Below are 24,676 nucleotides of genomic sequence, written 5' to 3'. Positions count from 1 at the left end.
GACGTCAGCTCCGAAACATTCAACTAAACAAGCCATTTTCACCAGCGTGAGTCCCTTCCGGAGAGCTCGGCCTGCCCAAAACCACTTCACACAGTTTACAGCCTCACAACAGTCTTCAGCCCGCTTTTCTTCTGCCTGTGTGACCGCGTCTCTTTGAAAAGCATCGCACAACGAGCCCTCTGCAATGTCTGTGAAACCGGAGGCGGGTTCGGCGGGAGGTTGGTGTGAGGACTATCCTGAGGAGACTGGTCGCTTTGGGAGCACCACGGCACGGCGTGATGACTTGGGAGAGCAGCGGCATATGAGAGACGTGGAGGACGATTCAAGTGAGGAGAAGCAGTTCTTCAGCCATCCCGAAAGCGATCGGCAACCGCTCCCTGTTGTCATGGAAACTGCCTCCACAGGTAATGCGGGCATCCCGTGTACATTGTATGTATGCACAGCTGCGTCAGACCTCGTTTTGGTGTTTTGAACGGGGCCTTGTTTTTAGTTTACGTGTTACCTTGGCTTACTGACTGGCTGTCTGTAGTTGAAGTGCTTTGTTACAATACAGAGGTATTATAAATATTTGACTTTATTTAAGTTTAACCCGCACATTACTTCAGTCTAATATCATCTATTCACTGTGTCAGGTCTTGTTTTTGTTGTTGTGGCATTTATTGATTATAGTAGGATACAAAACAAATTCAATTTCAAAAATGTAATTTCATCATAATAGAGGGGTTGACTTTTAATGTTGTTGTACAGAATGCTATAAACATGGTTAATTTATCATAGTCCTTCAAAAGTGACAGGCTAATGTGGTTAGTGATCCAAAACCACAGCCTGTTTGTTTGATATAACTATACTGTTTTATGAGTCGTAATTGATATGAGGTTTGACCTTCGAGCCTGCAACAATGCAGTAAAATATGGTGTTTTAGAATGATAGATATTTCAAGTAAAGGTATAACTGATACAATGCCTATCATACTTAATATATCTTAAATATATCTTGTTGTTCATTCTCTCATTTGCTTACTCCAGCTTTAATCCTCCTAGTAGCATGGTCTTGTGAACTAACGGTACTGTTTAGCGTGTTGACAAAATGTTCATATGCTCTCCTACTTGTAAGTCGCTTTGGATAAAAGCGTCTGCCAAATGAATAAATGTAAATGTAATATATAATTGGATGTTTACATTTTCAATATATATTTCTTGTATGCTACGCTAACGTTTTGATTTATACCACAGTGATCCATTGTACCCCAGCTGTCTTTGAGAACATGGCACTTTACAGTAACCTTCAGAGATCACTTACCGCACAGAAATCAATACTTTACATTTACATTAAAACATCTCATAGATCGAAATTATGTGTAACGTGAGAGCTGTGATGGTGGTATAGAAAACCAAGGCAGACCAAGCATGTTTGTCATCTTATTTCATTGCTCCATTTCAATTAAACCCCAGTCTAAAATTCACCTGTACAATTGGACAACAATAGTACAATAACAGAGGCTTGGATTCACTGAAAAATAAAATATTTGCTATTTTTTATTTTCTACAGATTTTCTACGTATAATGTCCAAAAACTGTAATTTTACAGAATTGTACTGTTAAAATATGGTCAAAAATTGTAATTATTGTGGTAAAATTGCAGGGAAAGCTTACAGTTAATAATGTCTATTTTTACGTGATTTTTTACAGTGAATAGGGAGTTTTCCTTCTACCTGTACATATTTATCTCGTTCCACCTTCAGAACTTTGTAGTTTAATTCGGTTTATATAAAAAACTCTTTAGTTTTAGAAAAGGCCTTTCTCTGTTTGATGTATATTTTAATACTGCAGTGATGATAGTAAGAGAGCAATTTTTTAAAATGCAGTTGGATTATGTAATATATATTCATGTGGTGTATCATGAAACAGAGGTTTCTGTTAGGTAACAACCACAAGTACAGTGTAACTTAATTTTAAACTATAAAACAGTCAGCTAATCTAGAAATGGCTTTGGGTAGTAATATCTTACAAAGCATGAGGTTTTTTATTTCTCTTATCGCCATCATTTTCCATTTACATACTATACTATTCTTATCACTACTGCTATCTCTAATAAAAATAACAATAAATAAATGATTACAGTAATTGTATACAGTAAAAGTAAGTATACTGTACATTGAATGTACATTGGCGTACCATATGACACTATAAACAGTAACATAATTCTTAATTTAACAATTTCATCTAACCAAATTAGGGCCATTGGAAAGTGACAAATGTAAAATGTTTTCATAGTTGAGCAGCATATATCATGGCAAAAACTATATTATAGTGACTCATCTCTGAAGCATACACAATATTTGTTAATGCATCATTTAACCATCAGACGCTTGGTAATTAGATAGTCTTCATGCTGAGACCCCACAGCTATATGGATGCAGTGTCAGATGTGATATGACGATATCCTGCTTTGACCACAAGAATCCCCACAGATTATCCTACGGTTCTGAATCTTTACAAAAACTCTCACATCTTATTAAGAGTATTGTTCTATTGTTTGATCGATAATTCAAACTACATTAAATATTTATGCAATTGTATTGTTAGTGTAAGGTTAAGATGACTCATGTTTGAACAGGTCAGTTCAAATATTTTTTAAGAAAATCTTATATACTGTAGCTACATGCATAATTTAAATCTTCTGAAAACTGGGCATGAAAACATCTATCACATCCTCAAGCACTATTAAACAAATATTGCTCTTATTAGTATCATATAGAGCCTCCATATACATGCTTCACAAAGTGATGTTTAGCCTCATTCTAAACCAGATTGACTTTGGCAAGTGCATGTAAATCGGAGTCCTGAAGTATGATCCTCTTATCAGATCTAATCTGTCTCATTAGCTGAATGATAGCGGTAGGGCTGCTAGGCTATACTATTGCACCTTCAGTACAAAAAGGCTAGGCCTGTTGATAACCAGCCAATATCCACATTTAGGACTGTTTAATTTGGTTTAACATTGATTTTAAAATGAACTAAGATGAGTTCTCCCTCCTGTGATCGTGCAGAGGATAAGTGGATTTGGAGAATGGGTGCATGGCTGGATGAATGGTTGAGATAGTATTTGATGAGACCATTATGGGTTAGAATTTAGCACAAAGCTTGCTACTTGTTTTAATACCAGTAAACATCCATGCAAAATGATATTTCTCTGTTTTTGTAAAATAGAACAGTTGAGCAATAGAAGTAATGGTGTATGAGTCAAATGGGTGTGTTTGTAATGACTCCACTGATTCATTGGAATAAAGCCATCCATTTGTACTTGAATAATTTAGTGGACAGAAGTGAACAATAACCTTTGACAGAAATGCGTTCAATCTGAATACAGTTAGGAACAAATATGACATAGATGCAAAGGTACAAGATTATGTGTAAATGTACATACAGTTGAGTGCAAACATCTTTTTCATTTACACTAAACGCAAAAATGTCAAAAGTTCATTACAGTTAGAAGTTAAACAAACCTGTAAAAAAAGAACATTAAAACTTTCTAGATCAACAAAATATTCAAGGTAATCACATGTATGACATATGAATAAAACCATTTTCACAATTTTTTTCAGACCTTTAGGTCTAGTGGTATATAGGTTATATATTGGACAGACTCCTTAAAGTGCTTTTCTAACACAGTGCTTATACACATATGTTCGGCTATTAGAAAGCTTTTGAATTGTGTACAGTATATTATACAGGAAGTTGTTTTTAATGTCTTAGAGAGCCTTTTATTTTAGTGAGTCATGAGGGAAAGTGAAATGTATGTTCACTTCCTCGTGCTTTTCATGAGCAATACACAAAATAAGAGTGAAGTTTTGTTTGCAGAATATCACATTGGCATCAGAAAAATGTGACGATGAAAACTCTTTTTTTCAATGCTTTTCTTTTAATAAATGTCTTGATAACCACCCAATAAAGTCATTGTAATACATTATTACATTATATACAGCCGCGTAAAAATTAAGAGACCATTCCAAAATTTCATTTCAAAGCAGCATTTCTAGATGTATTATTTCAGTCCAGTGTTTGTTAAATTCAAACCTCAGGAGTGACAGACAGTCATCCATCAGCAATGTGAAGGACGGACAGAATGTCAAGACACAAGAAAACTGATAAAAATCGAGGTTACCATATAACAAAATATTTTTGAACTTTTCCTAAATACATGTAGAAATATTACTGTTGTATTGCTTAAAAGTAAATATGAACTTGTTTTCTTTTATTTGAGGTCAGAAAAAGTACAGAGCATCTTTTTTGTTATTTTGACCTGTTTCTCCTGTTTTCCTTTTCTGCACATAAATGCAAATTGAAACAATACTTTTATTTGAAATTTGGTAAAAATATTGTTGGTAGTTCACAGAATAAAACAAAAATTATAATTTTACCTAAACACATAACTAGAAATAGGCTAGTACATTTTAAAAACAGAAAAATGGTCTGGTATTTTTTCTGCGGCTGTTTATGCAATGTACTGTATATAATGCAAGAATGTGAATAATCAAATGCACATGAATAATGCACTGCAAATTTTTTTACTTATAATACTCTACTTTAAATATCTATTTTACTGTATCTATCCGTCGACACTGACTGCTTTACATGTGCCAAGACCCTATCAGACACATCATACCCAGCCTCTCTATTCTGATCATTATTTAGTTCTTCTTACTGCACAGCAAAGTTAATTAATGTCTAAAATAAAGCCCATCCTAAATGCCTAATTTCTCTCAGAAGTGAATATGAAATCAGCCATGAGCGTGTTGCCGTAAAGCTCTGATAATCTCTTCATCTCCTGTCACACTTTTCCTCCGAATCCCTTTGAGTTCTGTAAGGCAGTATTGCTTCATCAGTGTCTTCCTGTGAAGATGGTCCTCCTGACGCCAGGAAACAAGAAATTTGTTTCTTAGCCAAAATTAGATTATACACTAGTTAGTCCTTTGTATGTCGAAGGGTCAACATAATCACAAAATCATACATAGAGTGAAAATAATGAATGTGTGAGTTAAAAGAGAGATGGATTACGACAGCATTTGTTAGTGTGTAATGTCTTTAAAGGGATAGTTCACCCAAAAATGACAATTCTGTCATCATTTACTCCTCAGGTTGTTCAAAACTTGTATAAATGTATTTGTTCTAATAAACACAAGGCAAGATATTTTGGAAGACTGTCAGTAACCAAACAGATCTCCTCACCCATTTACTGCCATATAGGGAAATAAATACTATGGGAATCAATGGGGGAGGGGATCTGTTTGGTTACTGACATTCTTCCAAATATCTTCCTTTGTGTTTAGCAGAACAAACATTTGCTCATAATGTGTGTGTGATATCATGTCATGTAAATGGAGAGTGCACAGTCATTTAGTGGCAAGGATGTTTACAGTGGCTAAACTGTTTTTGCAAATAAGCATTAGCCATTTTAATACAATTAGAAACTTGATACTCAAAACCCGTATCAGCTCTTTTAAAACAAGACATTATGTCTTCGTCTTGATGTCATAGATATCAAATGCCACCATTTATCAATAGTCCAGTGCTAACTATTTATTGATCTCTTCCTTTATATTCTTTGTTTCTTTCTTACTTTCTTTCTTTTCCTCTCTAAGAAAGGTATGTGCAAAATTTGTCATGCCTATATTTTTTATTTACTCTGAATTTCAGCACGTGCCAACAATAGAGCAAGGCCCCCAACACACATTTACATACAGACACACACTTCTTTGAGCCAATATATTGCCATAGTAAACAAAATATTACCAGATTGAAAACATATTAAATCCCCAGAGTGCTATGCTATTAACTGTTAAACTGGGTCCAAAATTACGTCATAAAAGTATTCCCTTAATGTTTACATGTATTTCTGTAACTCTTAACTATCATATGTTCATTTGAAAGCTTAGACTCTCTAGTTTCTGGAGAAGTGCACCATTTTGGCATTTATCGTACATAAAATAACTTACTTACGCTGAAATTCATCTTATCCCAATGTCATAGCCCCTTTAAAATCATGTATGTTTATGATCATGAACATTTTTCATAATGCTCAAATATGTCCAACATGTTCAAGTTATATATCAAATGAAAGCTCTTATTCTACAGAATATAGATCTGCAGTTGGATTTATTGATATTTTACCACAGATCGAATGAATTATGATGTATGAAATTGATATTTGTAAACAAACAACACATCCATCAAATATCTAAGCTAATAACTGCCTCCCACCATTACACTTACATAATCTTTTTCGTTAAGTTGTTTTCTACAAAATAAGCCTTAACACAAGGCAAGATATTTGGAAGACTGTCTCCTCACCCATTTACTGCCATATAGGGAAAATAAATAGGGAGCCAATGGAGGGTGGAATCTGTTTGGTTACTGACACTGGAATCAAGAACAATTGTCTGCAAGTTCCTGAGCCCCTTGGGCTCAGAGTAATACACTTTCAAAAACAGACTTTAGAGAAAAAAGCGCCTTTATTTGTGTGTCTTTTTCATAGGACTGACAACACATACAATAATGTTTATCACTTTCAGCAGTGTTTTATGAAATTTGGAGGGGTTTCGTGGAATGTGACACCAACATTCTGTATTTACACCACTGTATGTGGATACGATGTGCATTTAAAATTGGGTATGCCAAATACAGGCCCAGAGTTATTTTCTGTAGTCATCTGGGGTTTTTGTTCACACCAGGTCTTTGGTGAATATGTCCAAGGACATCCCTCATACAAAGTTTGTTTTATAAGGTTAAAAGTCTCGGCAGCTCACTTGCTCCAGGAGTGGTTTTCATATCATCACTAGTGCTGGTGAAACACAATTTTGATATGAAGGCCTATGAAAAGTGAAAGATCAACACTAACATCCACCATTTGCTCTCGCTATAACACTTTTTGAGAGGATGACTCATGGCTTGCGCACTGGTTAGATGTTAAGGGTGATGATGTGTGGGCTGGAGATTGTGTGAGAATGAATATGTGTGAGATGAATACTGAGACATGCCGAGACACTTCTGTGACGTTCCTAAAACAAAGCTGATGATATGTTCATGTTCAGTTAACCAATAACAATGTAAGAGAATCAATCCTATAGTTATAGTATCAGTTGTTGGTGATTTTATGACAAGGTTTGGTGTGGGTTGTTGGTATTCCTAGAACGAATGAGATGTGATGTCTTGTGAGTGGTCCATGCAGGTGATTCTGTGCACTTTTTCCATAGATCCACACATTTCTTAGCCACTGATGGTTAAAAATAGAGTCTCAGTGGAGCAGGTTTGCCCAGTGAATGTAGGGCAGTATGGAGATAGAGGAACATGCTCTCTGATGGAGTGGGGTCAGGTTAGCAAAGTGATTTACATAAATCATGTTATTATCCACAGTTATTATTGTTAAAGAGCACCTGTTATTAAAAATTCTCTTTTTTTAAACCCCAAAATTAAAACGTTGAGCTTGTCAATGAGCATAGTACAGTATGAGATAACGAAAAATAGTAGTAAAAAATATTTAATAGAAAATGAGCACTATAATTTGGGCAAAAGCATAATAGAATTGGCCACTGATAAATTTACTTAACTCCTCTAAATTAAATTGACTTTAAATTTGCATATAAACAATATATTATTGTAAATTCTTGAAGGTGCAGTATTTTCTTACACTTCCTTAAGGATGCATTTTACATAATGTACACCTGTTTGATTTACAGTGTTTTCTACATTTTTTTTTTTTACTTTTTTATAAGAACCTTTTTATTAGAACCACATTCAGCAGTAACCGACCTTGAAACAGTGAATACAGATATCTGCCAACTACATCTGCCAACTGCTGTGTCACCAAACCTCAAACTACGTACAGTATTAAATATTATTTTAAAAAATAAAGCAACTTACTATATTACCATGTTTGCTTCCACATTCTGAATATTTGTTTGTATTAGAGATGCACCGATATATCGGCCAATAATCGGTATCGGTCGATAAAAGCTACTTTTAAATGTATCTCTAGTTGGTATGCTTATATTTTTATTCTGTATTTTAACGCTGAATACATAAACATGCATAAACATATTTTAGATCTTCCGGGTTTTTTTTACATGTATGTGTTCTTTTTTGTTTTGTTTTGTAGCCTGAGGCAGAAAAACTCTGGTGTCATGACAAATCTGCTCATTATCTGACTCGATAACATTGTGTGACACAGTGTGTGTGTGCGCTTAAGCTTCTCCAGCCCTGGTGTGACACTACCGCAGTCGACCTGCAGATAGACATTGATATATGAAAATATATATCTTACTAATGTTCCCCTCTACTGTCCTCCTCCCATGCAGATAAATCTGGATTGAACTTCCAAAAGACATCCACTGATGACTGTGACCTATACACCTCCCTCTTGTCCAATCAAAGTTATGCCTCACATGAAGACACCTCCTACTTTTCTGGCAACCTGGGCAGAGCTGAGGAAAAGCAAACACCACATACTGATGACTTCATCTCTGGCTCTCATTCCCTCCTGTTGACCTCAGACTCCGGCATCGAAATAACTTCCACTGGAGACTTGAGTGACAGCTCCCACAAGACACATGACTCTGAAAAACCTTTCGACTCGTCTTACAATTACATGGACATCACCAGTAAAGAGGACTCCCTTAGCTCACAGCGTCCCCTGGAGGACTGGAGGATGAGTGGTCTCTCAGAGCCCACCCAGTATACCATGTTAGAGAAGAGCCCATCACCTGTAGAAGTGGATGTAGAAGAGCTCGGTTCTGCTGCAGTTCATGACTCTCAGACCTTTCCATATGTGGAGGAACCTTCGGATGAAGAACTGTCCGACTATCAGCCGTACCGCTCTCCAGGTACAGGTAGCAGTGCCAGCCCGGTAAAAATTACCCTGTGCGACACTCCTCCTACATCTGAATCGCCCACCACAGTCCAGCATAGTCCGACAGTTACAGTTTCAGAGAAGGAGAGTATCCTGAGTCTGGGACTTGAGGGAGTGCCCACTGTCACTCTCTCGGAAGCAGATGACGACAGCCCCGAGTCATCTACACCGCCTCTCACAGGTAAGCATCACCCACACAAAGGCACTTCAGTTTAATGGATCCACTAGATGGTCCTGTTCCTGTGGTAGCTAATGTCAAACTCTTATGTATGTGTATTTGTACAACTGGAAACTTTAGTACATGCCAAACATTCATAAAATGTATTTACACTTACAGATCAAATGTTTGAGGTTCAACTGTAAGTGTAAATTGTGACTGAAGATTGCATTGTGAAATAAACTGTTTGACTCGAGTTTGGAACATCAATTCACTATTGAGAGACAGAAGTTTGGGAAGGTGATTTAGGAAGAGCAGATGGCCATGGCACACCTTACCTCTTGCAAAACTCTTATCTTTCTCTTTCCTTCTTCTGTCTGTATTTTTATAGATGAATCTGACTCTCCATCAGATCCTAACATCCAGGCTGTTGAAACTAAAATAACTAGCTCTACCCCAGACAAAACTCAAGCATCTCCCAGCTCACCATCTCAGCCCACCTTCAAGCAAGACAGATCCCCAACAGAGGTGAAGATCTCCCCCACAAAACCCTCCCCCACCATCTCTCCTCCTTCCCAGGATGTTGAGGGTAGCGGTGCAGAATCCGGCGACTCTGAGATTGAGCTAGTATCTGAGGAGCTTACTCCACAAGCTCCTACCTCTGACTACATGAGCTTCAGTAAGAAGCCAAACATCACTCCGGCGTCCACAGTACCTTCCGTCCTGTCTTCTGCTCCTGTTACAGCTCCTGCATTTGCCTCTGGTCCTATGCAGTACAGCATCTTGAGGGAGGAGCGTGAGGCAGAACTGGACAGTGAACTGGCTCTGGAGTCCTGTGGGGAAGAAAGTCCTAAGAGATTGAGCCATGACTCTACACAGCCGGTCAAAAACCCCACAACCCCTCATTCAACCACAGCACACCATGTGACTCCCACTCCTTCTCCGACTGTTCCGACTCCAACCTGTGCTCCTAAAGAAAAGACACCCACTACTGAAGAGAAGCCCAAGGTCAGCACGACCCAAGTCCCTAGTCTGGGCCTGCCAGAGCTGAAGGTGGAGCATCCTATTGGCGAGGTTCCCAGAGGAGAAAGGAGACGATCCAGTCAAGGCCGCAGGGGCTCGGAAAGACAGACAGCACCACCCGCCATCTTCCAGGGTCTAACCAGGGAGAAAGGTAAATGTGTTTACCTATAGCTGTGTTTATAAGAGCTTGTTGTCCCTTACCTATCTTGGACATCAAGTTTTAAAAAAAGGATGCAAGCATTAGTTGATAGTTGCATGGATTTGGTGGGTTAAGCGCATGTTTTAAGTAGGATAGGCTTAGTAAACATCTAGTCATACTTTTCTTAAATGTCAAGTGTATGAAATTTAGCAGCATCTGGCGATGAGGTTGCGAATTGCAACTCCCTTTCGAAGATCTATGGCGGCTCTCACAAAACTAAGATGTTGTCACTTTTTGCTTCTTTGCCGAAGGAGATAGCATATTTACGAAATGTGCTCTGTAGAGCAGTTTGTCCGTTTAGGGCTACTGTACAGTAGAAACAACATGGCGAATTCCACGTAAAAGTGTATGTAGATAGAAATAGCTCATTCTAAGGTAATAAAAACATAACGCTTCATTATGTAATGTCTTTATACATCTCTGAAGACATAGTTATGTTTATTGAATTGCATTTCTGTCAATAGATCCTCCAAAAAATTACACATTGGACATTTATAGAGAATTCTATGATACACTAAAGTTAAAAACGGAGTCATAATTTGATGGCTTCTCTCAGTTTGGAAACTCCCTTTGGCTTTAATAACAGGAAAAAAACATATTTCAAAGGCCCTCGAGAATCAGCCCGTCAGTTACAAAACCAGGCATGCACAGGCCAGCTCATATCATGTATTGACATTCAGTATTCTCCTAATATTACATACAGGCAGGCTAATTTAATGTTGTAAATTTAGAATTGTCTCAAATGTCACTGTTCTGTTCTAGCACATTGATTTAATACTCACATGGGATTACAAAAGGATTAAAGAATTATGAGAATGTATAAGTGTAGTTTAGATGAGGACACAAGGTTCTGTGATACTTGAGAACACACACACACGCATGCACGCACGCACGCACGCACACACGCACGCACGCACGCACGCACGCACACACACACACACACACACAAACACTGTGTCTATTTGATGCTCGGCTGATGTGATTTTTCAGCTCATCCTCACATAGAAGAAGATTATGCACATACTGTAGAAGCCCTCTATATTATGACCAATATGCAAGATTTATCAGAAACTTCAGAAATGTTACACTGATATTTTTTTAAATATCCTTCTAAACCTAATGAGAAACATTTCTTGCGCAATCTCCTGCATTTTAGGCCCGCAGCTGTTTTTATTTCACACTTGAACGCAGTCTGCATCTGCTGTTTATGTCTTCAGCTCTCAGTAGACCTCAGGAAATACTGTAGATTGTGTGAAGCAGAGAAAAATAATTAAGAAAGAGCTGGCTGACCTGCAACAGTGCAGATTTATGAAAAGCATTTTCATTGATCTCTGCCTTTCAGTGATTGAAACAGTTGTCTACTTAAACTATTTAAGTTAACTGTTAAAGTTAACATTAACTGTTGTCATGAACTGGCCTTTTTAATTGTTTTATACTGTTGTATGAGGTCTACTTTTGACGTTCACGTGGGTTTTACATTAAAAAACATCAAAATCAATAAGTAATAGGATATTTTCTACCCGGGTTTTGAGGCTGCCTCGACAAACGCTCGGTTTTAATGGCCGTGCCGCATTGAAGACTTGGAAGTAAATGCCCACTGCTATGATTGGATAGCAGTTTGCATGGTAAACTTAATTGGAGAGTTCTGTGAATTTGGTTAGAGACGTAATGTTGCCCTATTCGCACGGGATTAGTATTATTTGGGGACCTCGTGTGATTTAGAAATTACCTCCCCACATCTGTATTTCATGTGGCGCACTCGCACGGGATAAGTGAAGCCTGTGATTTTACTCAAATTTACTGACTTATTTCCCGGATGTCATGGCAAGGCTTTGCGTATAGTTTGTATAGCCTATAGTTGTATGGTGTTTAATGATATATGACCGTACCTGTCAGCATTTGAGACCCGTGATCGCAAACTGGACAGAAGATCACCGCGATCACGGGTCTCAAATGTTACGAGAGTTTCCACGATAAATAAACAAGTGGGAGACTCCCGGCCAAAACGACAGTGTTGGCAGGAATGGATATGACCCAGCACCCGAAATAATATCAATACAATTCAAAACAGGTTCGCAAACGGTGGATAAAACCTTGAAAATAATATACAGTATGTGTCATGATTCTGCCTCATCATGTCATGTCTTTCTTGGTCTTGTGGCAGAATCATGGCAGAGCCTCTTGCTTTGTGTGGAGAGAAACATATTATTGTCGGTCACGACATAATGTGCGTTCTCTCTGGTCTCGTCAGTGTAAGCAGTGTTAGTTAGTCTACGTTCCTGTTTGTCTGTCATATTATTTCTCTTTGTTATTGTTGTTTTACCCCCCCCCCCCGGGGTCTTTGTTTTGTGTTTAAATTGTTTTTTGTTAACCCCTTAACCGCTGCCTGCAATTGGGTTCTTCCCCGAACACATCCCTGACATAATGAACGAGCCATAACTGAACCCAGCAGGCAGCCATGGACAGTGAGCAGTGCCCGCTGCGATCTCGGCAAGCCCACCTCCTGTTCGGCCAGCCCCGCCCAGCCTCAGACGTCCAGTCCTGTTCCACAGTCTGCAGTCCAGCCAACGTCCAGTCCTGCCCAGCCGCAGACATCCAGTCCTGTTCTGCAGTCTGCAGTCCAGCCGACGTCCAGTCCTGCCCAGCCGCAGATGTCCAGTCCTGTCCAGCAGCCGGTGAGCCAGCCGACGTCCCACCCGGCAATCCGGTCGGCACCCCAGCCGGCGATCCAGCCGGTGAACCAGCCCGCTGCCCAGCCACCAGAGAGCACTGCCCAGTCGTCGGAGAACGCTGCCCAGCAGCCAGAGAGCGCTGCCCAGCCACCGACACCATGTCCTGTCCCGCCAGGGACTCAGCCGGCCTTCCAGCGGGCGACACAGCCGGCACCCAGCCCTGCCTCCAGTTCGGCACCCTGTCCAGTCCTCCCGGACCCCGTGCTCTCGAGCACCCCCCCAGACTTTGACTCCCCCACCCAGCCCCAATCCCTTTGGATTTGCCCCAATCCCTTTGGACTTCCCCCTATCTCTTATTCTCCCACACCCCCTCCCAAGTTTGTTATTTTTATTGTCTCACCCCAACCCATTTATTGTTATTTCTTGTTTGCCCTTATTAATTTTCACAATATTTTGTTGGTTCTTGTCTGTTACCCAGTCAGTCTTGTCTCGTTAGTCTGCCCCTTGGTGAACGCCTGGGGGCGCTCATTAAGGGGGGGCTTCTGTCATGATTCTGCCTCATGTCGTGTCTTTCTTGGTCTTGTGGTCAGTTATCCCAGTCTAGTCTAGTGTAGTTTTGTCAAGTGTAGTTTTAGTCCAGTGTTAGTTAGTCTACGTTCCTGTTTGTCTGTCATATTATATCCTGTTTGTCTGTCATATTATTTCTCTTTGTTATTGTTATTTTACCCTCAATACAATTAACAAAGCAATAGTGATGCATAGTACAAATATGTTTTACTCACATAAGATTGCTGCGCCATTCCTGTCGGATCCAATATTGATGTTACAGCACTGCTTTTCAATTTTAGTCTCTCCGCAAATCCAGTGTTGACATGTGCCTTGTTCACAAAGGAATCCGCAGTGAAATGAGGCGAACAAACTCTCAATGTTTTACCCACGTGAGCTGGAACGTCTTTAAAAATAAACTTCAATCACGTATTACTAATGTCGGAATCCGAAGGAAGGTATGCAGCGACTGTGTTCTTCCACAACAGGGCACTGCACAATATTTTGCCATTTTTAACGGCATGTTTATTGCTTGCTCACTCTATCTGGTTCCGCGCAACTTGTGTTACTTCAGTACTGTCATGCGCGAACCAGTGGGCGGGACTAGAGAAGTAGTCATTGATATTCTTCTGTGGAGGCGGTGTTCAACCTATCTATGACATAGATAGGTGCATTCCAGGACCTGGCGTTCGCTGGGCCTGGTGTCAATAACAGTTGTAATTTCAGTAACAAGGGCGTTTTCAGTTCTGACACTTACAGGATGTTTGCTTGAATACTATTCCCTCTTATATAACAAAAGCTTGGGTTAAAATTGATGTCTTAATTCATGACATCTTTACAGGTCCAGTCAGTGGAATCTAGCGGCAAGGTTGCGAATTACAACCAACCGATCACTCCACCTCTCCCTTTAAAAACACTACGACGGCTGACAGAACATGGCGAATTACATGCAAGGGGACCTGCGGTGTATGTAGATAATAGCTCTAGTTCTAGTTCTAAGGTAATAAAAACATAACGCTTCATTGTGTAAGCTCTTTATACACCTCTGAAGGCATAGCTATATATATTATATTGCATTTCTATCAATAGATCATCCTAAAAATTACACACTGGACCTTTAAACAATCAGTATGTTTTAAAAGCATATTTTTACAACATATCCTTATTTCACAAAATTGCTCCTAACCAACTGCATAAACCATTTAATATAGAATTCTGACTGAAATATAAAGTACCTGTATATTTCTTTAAACACATAAAAGGTTCACTCTTCACTTCACTGGAGAAATTATGGCACTGCAGCATGTGCATGCCTGCTGAAAGAAGAACCTGATTGGTTAGCAGTGGGTCACATGACCAATGTTCGCATTTCTATTGGTTAATACTGAGTCATGTCCTTCATAATTGGATGCTGTATTTTGTTACCCAAATAGTTAGACGATTTGCGTTATAGAGAGTGGATTAGAACTGCATTTGTTTGGTATGGGATGTGTGCACTGCATACAAAGCATTCAATAATGCATTAGCTGTGGGTTGGACTCACGTTTAATGTGTTGACATCTTTATATGGTTCCAGTCAGTTTCAGTCTGTTCCGTTTCCCCTGTTTGGCTATTAAGTGCTGCCATCTTGTGTTTATATAGTCGCACTACAGTGGGAGTATAATGAAATGTTGGACTCAGGGGAATAGCTGTCAGACAGCTGTAAATCCTTTAGACTAGTAATGTTAATGTATAACTCTAAAATATAATTGTGTTATATTGCATCACTCTGAGACAGAATAAAAATGAATGTTTAACACTGAATTAACATATTTTTCTTTCATACACTAGAAAGTAAAAACACCCCAGCTTTCCTGTTGCCTGTAGTTAACACCCATTTTGTCTCTATCTGTATCTTTGGAGCTCTGCGAATGAGTGTCTGTGTTTGACGCACCCCCTCCTCTCTTGAGCTCAGCGTCTCATCGAAGCCTCTAGAACTGTGATGGCTGGTGTATCAGCATATATAAACACTGAGGATAGATGTCATTGCAGTCCTTCAACAGAGGGCTTTATTTACGTCTTTATTTATGTCTAATGTTATGTACTGTAGATCATATCAATGCTCGTTTTGCAGAGGTCTGTGTCTTAAAGGGAAAGTTCACCCAAAAAAGGAAAAATCTGTCATCATTTACTCACCCTTATGTAATTTCATACCTGTATAAATTACTTTGTTCCGATGAACACAGAGAAAGATATTTGGAAAAATGTTTGTAATTTTCAGTTCCGGAACATTAAATGGTAGTCAAAGGTGCCCGAGAACTCTTTGTTTTCCTAAATCCTTCAAAATATCTCATTATGTGTTCAACAGAACAAAAAAATACAAAAAATGTTTCCTACTATGGTACCAGAACTGAAAATTGCTAACATACTTCCAAATATCTTTCTCTGTGTTCATTGGAACAAAGAAATTTACACAGGTTTGAAACAACCTGAGGGTGAGTAAATGATGACAGATTTTTCATTTTTGGATGAACTATCCCTTTAAATCTTGCCGGGGAGTAAAACATGAGTATAATTTCATACTACAGGCAAGAGTTGTCATGCAGCAATGAATATGACATTTTATTACAGAAAGGGAGCATTTAGCAAGAAAAGAAATGTTATCAAAGCTGGCACTAACTGATTTGATTCATGTAATACCAGTATGGCCCACGTTTCACCTGAGGTTTAATTTGCTTTGATGTCGTCATCCACAGACATATACAGTTCATAGAACTGAGTTTTAAGATGATAAGCGCATGATGGTTAACATGTGGGATTTCGATTGCTAATCGTATTTGAATGCGTTCTTGTCATCGGCCTCCCTCCCCAAATCCCTTATTATTCAGCAGGGTGGAGTCAGACAGGAGCTATACAGGGTTATATTTTGATGGCACTGCAGTGCTTAGACATTCTTAGAAAACATAGAGGGTGTACCAGTCCTTCAAATGTGCTGAAGTCATCATGCAAGAATTTTATTTGGAATCTTTATTTCTGTTTTCATTCCTTTCATCTGTAGCTGCTTTTGACTGGCTACAGTTTTACAGTTATCTACAGTATCACCTGACATATGGGATTATGTTGGAGGTTCAATGTGCATTGAAGTGTCTCATTACCATCTGTACCACACCGCACTGAACCAGAAACCATGATTAGGCATTTTCATATCACTGAGTGCGTTTACATGTACAAAATAAAGGGATATCTGTCAAAAATCTGCTTAAAAAAACCTGTTTTTACGTGTTTACATGCATAGTAATAAACCGGCTACGCATAAAACCGCGTTTACATGGAAGTTTGAGACTTGCCGGGTTTCCTGCATGCAGTGACGTCACGGTCGATAGTCTGTTTAGTAATTAAAAATGCAGCAGGCCAACGGTCAGAAGCTGTATTTTTATATCTCTTCTCATGTCCGCAGTACCTGCATATGCAACAATAGTTCTTCATTTTGAAGTTTCTACATCAACTGCATGATTCGAGAGCAGACTTTTATACGTTATTTTACTATTAACCACCGTTTGCTTACTGTTTTGCACTATTTGCCTGGCCGGGGGGGGTTCTGCTTTAGAATTTTAATGTTTCACTTAATTAATATTGGAATATATAGGAATTTATAGTCTGTTTAATATTTGACCTGTGTTTCTCTCTCCTTAATCTTAAATGTGTGCTTTCACTGTGCGTGCGTGTCTGTGTGTGTGCGTATCTGTGTGTGCGTGCTTGTCTGTGTGTGTGTGTGCGTGCGTGCGCGTCCATGTGTCTGCGCGTCTGTGTGTGTGTCTATGTCTATGTGTGTTAGTACGTGTGCATATTGTGTGTGTGGAGTGTTTTTTATGTGGGTATGTCTGTCTTCTGTGTTTTCACCTTTTCCTTGTTTTTACAGGTATAACTTGAATTGTTTTGCTTATAGTCAATATGTCTCATGTACAGCTGCTTTGTAACAATGAAAATTGTAAAAAGCGCTATATAAATAAAGCTGAGTTGAGTATTACTTCCGTTTGGGACTTTTACTATTGCGCTGTCAGACATGCGCACATTAACAGAACTGAGAGAAAACCGGTAAAGGCGTTTACATGCAGCCCGAAATCGGAGTAATGGGCAAAAAACTACCTCTGCCGAGCGGGTTTTGCTTACGCCATTTAGGAGCTTTCCCCGATAAAAGAAAACCGTTTTACACATTTACATGACCTTACTTGTTATCAGCTTATTAAGCATAACCGGAGTAAGACTGTGCATGTAAATGCACTCACTGAGGTTTTAAAGGATGCAAAGGCTCATGGGTAATATCAGTAAGCAAATGCAACCCTTAAAAACTGTCCTTACACAAGGCCAACAAGAAAGGGTGTGATGGTCACTAACAAAAGGGAATTGTAACATAAATTGTTAAGTTTTCCTGCGTAGCACATCCTTGTGATTTATTTTGAAAAATTAGGTAATTTAAGATCTTATACTGTAAAACTTTGCTGTAGTTTTGCAGCAGGTTTGCCAATAGCTTACTGTAGACAGATTTTGCCCCCCATTGACTACCATAGTAGGAAAAAATACAATGGTAGTCAAAAGTGCCCCAGAACTGTTTGCTGTCCTACATTCTTCAAAATGTCTTCTTTTGTGTTCAACAAAACAAAAAAAAAACGATAAAGTAATTTTTCCTACTATGGGAGTCAATGGGGGGCAAAATCTGTCTGGTTATAAGCATTCTTCCAAATATATTTCTCTGTGTTCATCAGAACAAAGAATTTTATACAGATTATACAACTCGAAGGTGAGTAAATGATGACAGAATTTTCATTTTTGGGTGAAATATGCCTTTAATGGTTTCCATTGTCATGGCCCCGCTCAAGTGCAGTAAAGAAAGGGTGTTAGACATCATTTTTGCTGATTCTTCATCAAGGTGACATTCTGATAAAAGTAAGGGGGCAGTGACTTATGGCATTTCTTCCAAACATTCACATATGAAGCAGCTCTTTTCAATGTACGAGAATATTGATAACATGGTGATATTCGCTTTTGACTTAATTTATTTGTTGTGTACCAGGCATTAAATAACAGCAATTATTTTAGGTTTATTATTTTGGATTATCTAAAAGATCACTTGAATCAATAGGCAGTCAGGACTGACGCTTCCCTGCAAGTGCTCCCTGTTTCTTTTAACTGAGAAAGCTGAGTCATTCTCCATCCTCTTGTTGTCCTCCTTTACGCACATACACACACTGTTATAGCAGTCTAGAGTGAAATTTATATAGCAAGTGATGAAAAGCCATTACTGCATCTCCAAATGAGCAAAATATGTTCTGCAAAAACTGTTTCCCACCTGATTCACATCTCAAAAGGAATAGCAGGATTAGTCCTATTTACAGGATGGTAAATGATGATATTTTTTATTTAAATTATTTAACCCATTCGTTCATCCTGTTCTTTGAAATCTGTATGACAATAGGCAGAACGTTGGTGAATGACTGCCTTAGTCACCATTCACTTTAAATGTAAGAATAAAATTCTCAAAAAATGTCTTGTGTTCCGCTGAACACAATTTTATTGTAAAAATGACTCAATTTAATTCTGCATTCCTTCTGATTTGCTTTAAAATCTATCAGTCTATTACCGTTCGCCTCTCCCCTTGTTGTCTGCCCTCTACATTCCTCCACCAGTGGGCAGCAGCATCATTATGTATCCCAGTCCTCCTCTTCTCCATCCCTGCCTCCCCTCCTCACTGTCTCCTCCTCCTATGGGTCATTCATGCGATGGTGTGAACCGGTGAGCGAGAGAGAAAGAGAGAGAGGGAAACGATAGAGACGCAGCCAACAGCAGAGCGGCAGTAGCATTAGCAGAAAGCCATTCGCATTCTTTCCCCTCACCCCAGCCTAGCATGCAGGCCAGCACCATGGCAGCCGCAGACTCAACCAAGATGGAAGGATTCTGGAGCAGCTGGAAAGGCCAGGGTACTGTGAGTGTGTGCGGAGAGAGGGATGGATATGGGGGGACGCAAGATGGGTGGATGGAGATGCATGTTCTGTTTTGGGAAGGGCAGAATGATGGTGAAAGCAATGTAGTGGGGTTAATTTTTTTTGTAAGTTTAGCGGGTGGGGAACGCTTAAAACGGATGCAGGTGCATGTGAGATTGCATGGACACATACATGTTTTTTAACGAGGCGGCCGCCATCATTGGCCAACGAGCAGCCGGCTGCATGGTGGGTTTAGACAGCTGGGCACGCCCTTCTTTTCTCCCCCTCTTGTTTATATTGGGGGGATCCATCCTGAATTCGCCGACTGTGGGTGTGATGGAATAAAATCATTAGGCAATGATATGCATGAGTACCTATTTTTCAGGTCAGTTGTTCATTCGGAGGGGGTAGATCCATACAACGATCTATCAAATGCTCAGTCTCTTTCTTTGAATTTTGTGAATTGTGGTTTCTTGTATACTGTAGGCCAAAGCAAACAAAAAGAAGAAAGAGATAAAGAGAGGTGTAGTAGGGTGTGGCTGTTCAGCACATCTGTAATGCTTCCCTAATTGTTGACCTCTGCTGCCTATTTTATTAGTTAGCTAACAGTCAAAGCATCTTCATGACTGTTCATTTGTGTGTACGCTATGCAATTATATTGAGATATCAATAGCAAGCATTTATTTACTATAATCCTATAAAGCTCGAGAGCTAGCAAAAATCAGGTTAGAAAACTCTTGCAGGGGAAAGGAAAACTAGAACATTTTCAGAAAAAGTGGTACAAGCAAATATGTGAGCATTGTCCCTTCAGGGGCAATAGGCCTATTAGAATTTCTATGGGCCTTTTGTGTCTGTCTCTAGAAAAATGTTCATTCATTTTATCTTTTTCATTTTTAAGACTGGTTATATAGGTCAATTTGGGTGTGTTTGATCAGTGAGTAAGAAATGGGACTAATGATCTATTTTAGTTCCTGGCTTGTATGCAGCATACCCTCGGACTGACTGGAAAGTGTCATCTTAATAGTTAATTCTGTCAGCAGTTGTGTATCAATTTACATCAGATTTTTAATTCATTGTTATTTATTTAACACACACCTGATTGAGCATTCGGCCCTTCAGCTTGATCAGGATGTAGGATCTTGAATTAAGTGCCTAATCGAAAGAAAACCTGTGTTTGCGGTTTCTGTTAAAGTACTCTGTTGGCACTACAACACCAAGCCATTAAATGAATTAAATTAAAACAGACTTCAAGATCTTTCTTAAATGTACACCTTGGGTGCACACACAATTATTGTCATTTCTGTCTAAACTCATGCCTGTTGGCTTGGGATTGCTAATACCTGCGTCCTCTAGGTATTGATTTTCAATGTGCGATAAAGTCAAACTGCAGCATAGGTGCTGGCTTTTCTTACATCAGCAGTTTCTGTTTCTCCTCAGAGTCTTGTGTCAATTATGCAGTTTGGTCAAAACTGTTGCGCGAGTTGCCATGTTGGCACTGTTACTGTCTTGATGGTCATTTGGTAACAGGCCAAAATGATCATTGCCAGTTCTTCTATTCACCAGTGATATTCCAAAGAGGATATGAGAATTGTTTGCAAGGTTTAGCACAGCTCACATTTTAAGATGATGCAGAACAACCTTTTTAGTAGCCACGTGCACTTGTGCTACAGAAGGTGTCACTATAATGACACTGTTAAGTAGGTCATTGTAAAGACACTGTTTTGAGTTTTCATCCTTTCTCCCACTTACTATGTAGAATTACAATAACAGGGTTTTAGAGAGTTTATTGTGGTTTTAGTCAATTATAATAGTCACTGTGGTCAGAATATTCATACCAAAATGTCATATCAATCATGCTTTAGACGGTTTCAGCAGCAACAACAGTGGCCCAAACTTAACTTCCAGACCTCCGCAAAGTATCAATAACTGTTGGGTAGTTTAATTTAATTTAATTTAATACAATTAATATAATAAAATATTAATATAAATTAATTTGAATATAAATTAAATTGTTATATTATAACCAAACACAGACCGGAAGTTAACTTCGGGTCAGGCCCGTGTGTCCGGTGAAACCGTCTACACAGCAGGCATTGGTTCAAGATTTACTATTTGTCTCTTTGCAGGTTCATTTCATTTACTAAAACTAAAGGTATAAAAACATTTATGTTCATTAAAATCTAATAAAATATTGGACTAAATATTCAAAAATGTTAAAGCAAAATTGCTTTATAAACTGAAATAATTTTAAGCTGAGAAACCAAAATTATTATAACTGAATAATTAATAAATTGAACAAATTAATTCATTAACTAACTAAATAAATAAAAAGTACAATAATATTAAATGAATTAAAGGTATATAGCAACGTTAAAAAGTAAACAAATAAATTACAAAAGCACATATCAAAATAGCTAAAAACGTGTAAAAATAAAGGATAATTCAAAAAATCAATAAAATTGCAATAAAACTTATAATACATGTTCTGTGAAGTCTAAAACTGTGGGTGTTGAATTATATTACAGCTTTACAGTCGGGTAAAGTCATGATAACCATGCAAATTACACAAAAACATGACATGTCATTTGCCTTGATAGCTCACTTTATTACCCAGATATCCAACCTATAGTACAATTGTACGACCTATAGTCTTATGCAGGCCCATATAGGGCCCTCAGCTGAACTAGAGGAGTGATTAAACTCAGCCATTAATTACTGCTGACTTGTCACGTCTCTCTCTCTCTCTCTCTCTCTCTCTCTCTCTCTGCACGTCTTCTTGTGGCATCCATAACATGTTTCAGTTCATCACTGTATTACCAGGCCCACTGAATTGTTATTTTTATGTTATATCTGAGGCTACTCTTGTTTGTCATTTCGTGATGTCACAGCATGTGACATTGCTTTGAAAGAGCTTTCATTATTGCCCGCTGAGAAATTCTGTTTGCCTTGTGTATCTGTGGAGTCGCCTTGTATCTCACCAAAGTTGTTGTCATCCCCACTACCCGTGTAATGTTAGTCATAGACTGACTGAAGCAATCTCTTTGTTTTAAGAGTATGACCTACTGATGTCAAGAATAGAGCTATTCAGTTTAGGATTGGTTGTTGTTTGATTTATATGCTTACACAAACCATAACTCAAGGTCTTCATGTCTCTGTACTGTATATTATATACTACGTATATGTCATACTTGGATGATTTGTTAGATCATGTGGGTTTGTTTGGATCCCACACATTGAGATTCGATATAGATCATTACATTTCCATTATAGGGTTTGATGATCATAAAAATGTGTGTTTCTGATGGCGCTCTTTATTTGGGTTCTGTGTGTAGCCATGTTGCCAGTTGCATAGCGATAGCTATATTTAGCAATCTTGCCCCAAGGACAAGATTATTGTTCACTGTTGTCTATCCTTCAGCTTTGTGTAAAGCAAAGGTCTTATGTGAACGAGAGGCACGGCACTGTCAGCATTAGAGGGTCTTTGCTTTATGTTTCTGTCATACCAGTGTTAGCTCCTATTCCCCTTCCCCCATCATTTCATCAGCACCTTATTACTTCGGCAGGCAGCTCGTGCTGAAAGGGAGGGTGGCGGGGAAGGGAGGGGGAAATCACCATCGCTATGGCAACTGCATCACTGCTCACTCCACTGCACCCATCTCTCCAGTTTCCGTGGCGACCGTGCTCCCTTCAGCTCAGAGCTCAACTGCCAACTTTACCCCGACACATTTTATTCGAAACTCACCATAATGACCCCATGAACAGGCTTGTGTCAGTGCAAGAACGGCTGGAAGCAGATGACATTGAAGTAAAAATCAACACACAAACGCACAATGTAAATTAAAATGACATTTTAGAGTGCTTTGTTTAATGAAAGCATCTGTGTGTCATTCCGCATGTGTATTCTGTTAAGGTGAATGAATATTTATCATTGAGTAATATGAGACAACATAGAGCCTATGAATGATATATTGTGCACATCAGTGGTATTGCATAATGGGGTGTTAACCACACCTTCATAACGCACACAAAGATCCAGCGAGTGTATGCGTGCATAGATGATGCTATTGTGGGTGTCTTTGATGCTTTTCCTGATCCAGCCTTTATTAGCATCACAGCCTAAAATAACGTTCTAGTTTTTAGCTTCCTCAAGCCGCCGAGTGTGACGGACCCCCATCTGAGGAAATTATCACGGAACTCTGTCTAGACAATGAAGCTCCACGTAGTACAGATACATGTCTGCAAGGACAGCAAACTGCAGCTGTGTGTTGCCTATTATCAGATTATAATTATAAACTAGTTAAATTGCTTGATTTATAATCTCTAGAGTTGAACCTCTACGTTGCACCATTTTCAACACGGCAGAAAACAAAGACCAGAGGGACGAGCTTGGGAATGGGTGTGGTGCAACTCATTCATATGCAACAGTGGGTCGATACTACTGTATGCAACTGTATAGAATGCAGGAAGTACGCAGAAATTGTAAAAGCAAATCAGAAACAGCACACAAATGCATTATTTATATGCAGATTTGTTGGCTTTATTAAATAAAAGTGCAATACATTCCATTGAACATGAAGAAAGGGGAGACGTGTCATAAATGATGGGAAACTGCATCTTTCTTTCTTTCTTTCTCTGCTTATTATTTATATTGCATGTTGTATTTAATACAATAATAATAAAACAGCTGTTGCCCAAAGTGCAAAACAAAACATGAAAACATAGAAAAGGTAGCACTTAACAATTAATGATAAACAAACACAACAGTGAACATCTGGACACAGTAAGGATGAGGGAAAATAAAAGACTACAAAAGAAGATGGACGGGACTACAACAGGAAGTGACATCATTAACATAACACAAATTCAAAGTAAAAGACATGACAAAAAAATTAAAATAGAAACCTGACAAAAATGTCTCTACTATAGATAATTTAAGACCTCAGATACACTGTCTTTTTCTGTTATTTTACTGTTTTTGACCGTATTTTAAAGATACATGAAAAATGTTAGATTATACTTGGAAAAACTGATTTTTTATAAGTACGTAAAAATATATTTTGTTTTTATTTTATTTTTTATGTTTGTTCACTCCATGTTTTTAGAATGAGCTGCTTTTTATAGTTATTACTGTATTGTTTTACATATAGACATACTTCTTTAAATCATTCCATGTCATTGGGCTCCTTTAAATTTGTGCACCTGGTTCCAGTCTGTTACC

The 24,676-nt window shown here is 38.6% G+C and overlaps 1 protein-coding gene across 2 annotated transcripts in view; it reads left to right on the top strand.

Annotated features, from left to right (window-relative positions):
- Nucleotides 1-24,676, top strand: part of rtn1b (reticulon 1b) — a 31,071-nt gene continuing 6,395 nt past the window's right edge. The window contains exons 1-3 of one of the 2 annotated variants that reach the window (XM_057352663.1): nucleotides 1-404; nucleotides 8,354-9,085; nucleotides 9,453-10,235. In XM_057352663.1, the coding sequence (XP_057208646.1) occupies nucleotides 185-404; nucleotides 8,354-9,085; nucleotides 9,453-10,235 (1,735 nt within the window). In that variant the 5' untranslated portion in view covers nucleotides 1-184. Of the gene's footprint in view, nucleotides 405-8,353; nucleotides 9,086-9,452; nucleotides 10,236-19,250; nucleotides 19,456-24,676 lie in introns of those variants that run through there. The other variant, XM_057352664.1, reaches the window with a different exon arrangement.

Source organism: Triplophysa rosa, linkage group LG15, assembly GCF_024868665.1.
Source record: "Triplophysa rosa linkage group LG15, Trosa_1v2, whole genome shotgun sequence".
Taxonomy (NCBI): Eukaryota; Metazoa; Chordata; class Actinopteri; order Cypriniformes; family Nemacheilidae; genus Triplophysa; species Triplophysa rosa.
This window is presented reverse-complemented; position numbering and strand designations above follow the sequence as displayed.